This window comes from Oncorhynchus kisutch, linkage group LG17 (assembly GCF_002021735.2).
Source record: "Oncorhynchus kisutch isolate 150728-3 linkage group LG17, Okis_V2, whole genome shotgun sequence".
Taxonomy (NCBI): domain Eukaryota; kingdom Metazoa; phylum Chordata; class Actinopteri; order Salmoniformes; family Salmonidae; genus Oncorhynchus; species Oncorhynchus kisutch.
In genome coordinates this window covers 75,841,864-75,848,554 of record NC_034190.2, presented here as the reverse complement: position 1 = coordinate 75,848,554, position 6,691 = coordinate 75,841,864, and the positions used below count along the sequence as shown (strand labels likewise).

Genomic DNA, 6,691 nt, shown 5'->3' with positions numbered 1-6,691 from the left:
AACGGTGATTTCAAGGCCTATTGAGCACGCGATGGATTGTTCCTAAAAATCCATTGAGAGGTGGAGGGCATCGACTATTCGGGGGGGGGGGGGGGGGGGCGGTGCAACAGTAGTACGTTGCTGGATGAATCGGCAGTTGTGTGGTGCTAAAGTACCGTAGTAATGCAGCAGAGAATGAATTCGAAACAAATATATCTGTATTATTAGGGAATGCGGTGCAACAGTAGTACATTGCTGGATGAATCGGCAGTTGTGTGGTGCTAAAGTACCGTAGTAATGCAGCAGAGAATTAATTCGAAACAAATATATCTGTATTATTAGGGAATGCGGTGCAACAGTAGTACATTGCTGGATGAATCGGCAGTTGTGTGGTGCTAAAGTACCGTAGTAATGCAGCAGAGAATTAATTCGAAACAAATATATCTGTATTATTAGGGAATGTGGTTGCAGCAGTTTTAACTTTAGGGTATGCTTCATTTTATTATGCTAGTAGTTTTACAGGTTATCACATTGTAAAACACAAAATGCAAGAAGCTTTTTTTTTTTTACCTTTATTTAACCAGGCAAGTCAGTTAAGAACACATTCTTATTTTCAATGACGGCCTGGGAACAGTGGGTTAACTGCCTGTTCAGTGGCAGAACGACAGATTTGTACCTTGTCAGCTCGGGGGTTTGAACTCGCAACGGTTACTAGTCCAACGCTCTAACCACTAGGCTACGCTGCCGCCTAATACTAGGCCATTGCTGACGAAGTCCTAAATCCTAACAGAACAAGACTTCAAAAGTGTTTCGAAATGTAGGCTAATACAGAGACAAGTTCCACTATATTGTGAGATCACATGAGAGAAAAGACAAATCCAGCAACTGGATAAGTGATATTAAGCAGCTGATCGGAGCTCAGTGGCTGTGTGTTGCATTAGACATGAATCCACTACAGAAAGGCAGTGGGACAGCATCTAATACCCTCCTCCCCTTACACATACTACAGTCACACCTACAGCATCTCCTGCTGCCGTGACAACCAACTGCCAATTCAGCTACAACCGTTTCCTCTCCAGGAACACCTAAGCTCCCTGTGCACACTTCGTGTCCTGCGTCTCACCACACCCCTATGCAAGTGACATGGACACCCCTCACCCTGCTGAACGCACCCCTATAAGTGACAGATGTTACTAGAGCAACAGTTGGTGTAGAGGGAGGGGCTTGGGGCCATCTGTCCAGGGTCAAGGTTTGAAAATAAACTGGTTGTCTCATATTCAGGAAAAATCAACGGCAAGTACTTTGGGGGAGAAAAGTAGGAAAATAATCCAATGTTAATCTGTGCCTTTTTTAAAAGTTTAATTTGCCTCTGGGGCATTGGGGTCCAGAAAGTATCTCAGAGTAGCAATGTGGATCTAGGATCAGATCAAAGTTGTCAATGCAATCTTCCCATTATAATCAAAAAGGCTAAATGTCTAAATGCAACACACACCAAACTAGACGCTTTTATGAATGTGGGCTATAGAGAAGCTGAGCTATAGTAGCCTACATGTCTGACAATGTTGGAAAACAGCAATGGTGTAAAGTAAAAGTACTTGAGTAAAAGTAAAGATAGCAAATGACTAAAGTATGACTAATTGGGTTATTTTTCCCACCACTGGAAAACAGGGCTACAGACAACCAGTGTGAAGGCACCACCTTGTGGTAAATTGCAATTCTGCATTCAAATAGTTCTAAAACATTATGTAACACGGTAGAAAATAGATCTTTATTCACCAAAATATTTACAGATAAAACACCCAAGGCTAAAATATACAACTACATCACAGATCCCGAATCAAACAGCGTCCTCATGTAATTAACTGTTTTCTCCACCTCATCTCGAAAATTGGCGATCTTCAAATGGATAGTCTTCCTCTACAACAGTAGAAATGACAACAGTTTAGGCCTACATTTAGTAAACTGAAAAACGACCGCAACACTACAGCAAGTATTAAATATAGCTCAAACCTAAAGAATATCATAACTTTCCGTGAAGGCCTGAGTCTCCATAGAACTTCAAGGGCAAAGTACTCTACATCAAGCATTGGCCTTGAATGAGATCCTACAGGGAAATACACAGGTAACTGCCAAAATAAAAAGGAAACGCCAAAGGGTCTTAAATTGGGGGTTGGGCCATCACGAGCAAGAACAGCTTCAATGCACCTTGGTATATATTTCACAAGTGTCTGGAACTCTAGTGGAGGGATGCGACACCATTCTTCCACAAAAAATTAAATAATTTGGTGTTTTGTTGGAGGAAAATGCAATCTCAGGTGCAGCGCTAGAATCTCCCATAAGCATTCAATTAGAGTTGAGATCTGGTGACTGAGACAGCCATGTCATATGGTACACATTGTTTAATGTGCATCAAACCATTCAGCAACCACTCGTGCCCTGTGGAAGGGTTGTATTGTCATCCTATCCGGGCTTAGCCATGGAAGCCGAAATAGTCTGCCCAGCATTTTTATATCTGACCCTAAGCATGATGGGATGTTAATTACCTAATTAAGTCAAGAACCACAACTGTATCCATCATTAACTGCAGTTTCTATTATTTTGGCAGTTACCTGTATATGATGTTTATTCTTAATATGGCAGTATGGTGTGGCCAAGACAAATGTTCCCATTGGGGGGAAAAAAAGTCTTAAGAAACAGCACAGAAACTCAGCAAAAAAAGAAACGTCCATTTCAGTACCCGGTCTTTCAAAGATGATTTTTACAAATTCAAATAAGTTCACAGATCTTCATTGTAAATGGTTTAAACACTGTTTCCCAAGCTTGTTCAATGAACCATAAAGAATTCATGAACATGCACCTGTGGAACAGTCGTTAAGACACTAACAGCTTACAGACGGTAGGCAATTAAGGTCACAGTTAAGAAAGTAGAAAGGCCTATTTTTAGTTGACTCAAGAAAGAAACACAAGAAAGATGCCCAGGGTCCCTGCTCTTCTGTGTGAATGTGCCTTAGGCATGCTGCAAGGAGGCATGAGGACTGCAGATGTGGCCAGGGTAATAGATTAAGGTCCGAACTGCGAGACACCTAAGACAGCGCTACAGGGGGACAGGATGGACAGCGGATCGTCCTCTGTGGCAGACCACGTGTAACACCTGCACAGGATCGGTACATCCGAACATCACACCTGCAGGACAGGTAGAGGATGGCAACATCAACTGCCCGAGTTACACCAGGAATGCACAATCCCGCCATCAGTGCTGAGGCTGTCCGCAATTGGCTGAGGTGAGGCAGGACTGAGGGCTTGTAGGCCTGTTGTAAGGCAGGTCCTCACCAGACATCACCAGCAACAACGTTGCTTATGGGCACAAACGCACCATCGCTGGACCAGACAGGACAGGCAAAAAGTGCTCTTCACTGATGAGTTGCGGTTTTGTCTCATCAGGGGTGATGTAAGATTCACATTTATCGTTGAATGAATGTTACACCGAGGCCTGTACTCTGGAGCGGGATCGATTTGGAGGGTCCGTTATGGTCTGGGGCGGTGTGTCACAGCATCGGACTGAGCTTGTTATCATTGCAGGCAATCAACGCTGTGCCTTACAGGGAAGACCTCATCCCTCATGTGGTATCCTTCCTGCAGGCACATCCTGACATGACCCTCCAGCATGACAATGCCACCAGCCAGACTGCTCGTTCTGTGCGTGATTTCCTGCAAGACAGGAATGTTGGTGTTCTGCCATGGCCAGCGAAGAGCCCGGATCTCAATCCCATTGAGCACGCCTGGGACCTGTTGGATCGGAGGGTGAGGGCTAGGGCCATTCCCCCCAGAAATGTCTGGGAATCTGAAGGAGCCTTGGTGGAAGAGTAACATCTCACAGCAACAACTGGTGCAGTCCATGAGGAGATCCACTGCAGTTCTTAATGCCGCTGGTGGCCACACCAGATACTGACTTCATTTTGACCCCCCCGACCCCTTTTGTTTAGGGACACATCATTCAATTTCTGTTAGTCACAAGTCTGTGGAACTTGTTCAGTTTGTCTCAGTTGTTGAATCTTATGTTCATTCAAATATTTACACATGTTAAGTTTACTGAAAATAAACGTAGTTGACAGTGAAGACGTTTCTTTTTTTTGTTGAGTTTATATACATATAGGGTTGGTGACGTACAATGTAGATACGCAGTCTCTCCTGCTCCAGGTGATAGAACTCAGCCACAGTCAGCTCCCCAAAGTCTTTCTTCATGGCCAGGAAGCCACAGTTAGGAGACCGTTTGATATGCTCAGACCTACAGAGGACAGACAAGACAGAGACATGTAGATCATTAAGACTTAACATGACAACTGAAAGGCTTTGCTGATAATACAAAATGTCAAATGGTACAGCGTTTCTACTGAACGATAATGGTATTGAATCCAATGTGAATGGTGAGGACTTGATGGTTTCTTAAACAGTTCCGACACAGAGCTTTATCTGACCAATAATATCGCTAGTGTAAGGACCAAGTTTACCAGGGGTTGTCCTCAGGCTCCCAGCCCTCCAGCTCTCTGAGACAGAAGAAGCAGCAGGCCACATCAGGCTCGTTCACACTGGGGCAGTGGACGAACCCTGCCGTCGCCATCTGCAAATACAGGTAACCTGTTCAGAAGGAGCAACAACCTTTAACACACTGTTATGTCACAACGGAGCAGTGTACAAACCATGCCTTTTTCCCCATCTGTAAATAGACACTGGCAAGTCACAATATATCTAACATAGGCCTATGGTCTGATGCCCATCAGGTGTGTATCAATGACAGGTAGAAGGTTAAAATTTGAACACGATTTGTCCTGGTCAGGGAAAATTCCTGGAGATAAGATCCCCATCAGGCTGCTGTTTGACGGTTAGCTGTAGGTACCTTAACTGGCAACCTGGTGCAGCCAGTGAATGTGTACCAGATGAAATGAGCCAATGCCCCATTCTACTGGTAGACATTTCTGATGTGGTCAGGGTTAAGTGTAGGTTACGTCACATGGTAGGCCAATCAATACAGACAACTTTAGCATTTAAACTACTCAGCTAATCTTACCCCTAACCCCTAGGCTAAAATTAGCCACCTAGCAGTGCTGAATTTACATTTTTTCTTGATACTCTCAACTTAAGTTCAGGAGAAAAAAGAAAAATTATATTAAAGATATAGCCTATACTGGGCCTAAGAAGTCTAGCTACTTCTGAAGCACATGCTGTGTCTTAGAAACTCCCATGTAAACCTTGTAAATACATTCATTATAAGTTAGTGATGATACAAATAGCTGTCATTGAAATTACAAAGTCATGTGAAATATTATGTTTCTACATTGTGTAAAAGCATTGAGTGTAATACATAAACGGTACACTGTCTCTAAATACATTAGGTTTGTGACGACTTATTACAACTGTCTGGATTTGTTTATATAGTCAGTGCTCACAAAACATTCCCGGACACAGCAGACGTTGGGACAGTTGTGCACCACCCTATGGGACTCCCAATCACAGCCAGTTGTGATACAACCTGGAATCAAACCATGGTCTGTGGTGACATCTCTAGCAATGAGAAGCAGTGCCTTAGACCACCTAGCTAACTTAAGCAACAAATTGGAATTTGTATTTTGAAAATACATATAATTCATAACATATACGAAATGGATGACGGCATCAACAAATACATATCAAATTGAACCCCCCTCAAATTGAACAGAAGACATAGGTAGCTTCCTGTGCCAATTAGCCATCTAGCATGCCCCGAACACCTGTTTGTAATCTTAACTGGGCAGGAAGTTTAGTTTCTCAACTGGAGGCACACTGCTTGTAGAGCTGTGCAAAATTGCTGCAAGAAGTGAGTCTTCAATTGAAATATTTTTTCCTCTCTGATTTGAAATGAGCATATCAGCATGTTTCAAAAACCATTTTGAAAGCAATGATCGCCATGTTTTAATGTTTAGAAATGTCATAGTTCACATGGAGTCAACAGTGTATAAATGTAACTACTGAACACCCCACATACAGAGAAGGGTTGAGAGTTACAGGTGAACCCAGCAACCTCACTGACAGGAAACATTGTGCGATACTGAATGGTGGTTTCTTCCTCTTACCATTTCAGGTGTGCATTGACATTCCTCACGAAAAGGCCAATCGGCAAAGCTCTGGAGTCGCATTTCATAACTGTACATCTTGTTGTAGGAGTAAAACCTCGCACTCAAATCGTTTAGACTAGCCATGGCCTCGAGGAAGGGAAGCAACCTTTTCGGCTTGAGAATGATGTTGGATATATACAGGTGTGGCCCACAAGACACTGATTGTGGATAACAAGGGGGGAAGGCAACAGGGGATTCCAAATGTTGAAGGTCAGGGTATTTTGTAGGTTTTAGTTACAGACGCTACTTTTCACTCATTAGCTGAGACTAATCCTTGTACTCCTAAGCTAAAACTGCAAAAAAAAATATATATATATATATATTGAGGCCAAAAAACACACAGGTGAAAGCCTAGAAGTAGTGAATTACTTCAATCATGTGACTTGGAACTGTGAGTTTATTGGTCCGTTTGAATTAATTGTTTGTGCACTCTGATTGATTTCAGGTAGGACACTGAATGCGGTGAACCTCCACCTGGGTCTTTGCTAGTTAAAGAGAAAATCCACTCAAAATACTGTCTTTTGTTATCTTTTTCATTAGTCCACTGTTGATGCATGTCAGCA

At 42.9% G+C, this 6,691-nt stretch overlaps 1 protein-coding gene across 1 annotated transcript; it reads right to left on the bottom strand.

The window, feature by feature from the left end:
- Positions 1 to 1,600: 1,600 nt before the first annotated feature.
- On the bottom strand, positions 1,601 to 6,458 carry birc5b (baculoviral IAP repeat containing 5b). Its single transcript, XM_020507271.2, has 4 exons — positions 6,087 to 6,458; positions 4,488 to 4,597; positions 4,147 to 4,264; positions 1,601 to 1,896 (listed from the first exon to the last, which is right to left on the bottom strand). The coding sequence occupies exons 1-4, from the start codon at positions 6,210 to 6,212 to the stop codon at positions 1,798 to 1,800; spliced, it is 453 nt and encodes a 150-aa protein (XP_020362860.1). The 5' UTR covers positions 6,213 to 6,458; the 3' UTR covers positions 1,601 to 1,797.
- Between the last annotated feature and the right edge of the window lie 233 nt (positions 6,459 to 6,691).

Coding starts and splice junctions, on each gene's coding strand:
- birc5b (XM_020507271.2), bottom strand. CDS start 6,212: ATGGCTAGTCTAAACGATTTGAGTGCGAGGTTTTACTCCTACAACAAG. Junction 4,598..6,086: donor GTCAATGCACACCTGAAATG/GTAAGAGGAAGA, acceptor CTGTATTTGCAG/ATGGCGACGGCAGGGTTCGT. Junction 4,265..4,487: donor GAGCCTGAGGACAACCCCTG/GTAAACTTGGTC, acceptor TGTCCTCTGTAG/GTCTGAGCATATCAAACGGT.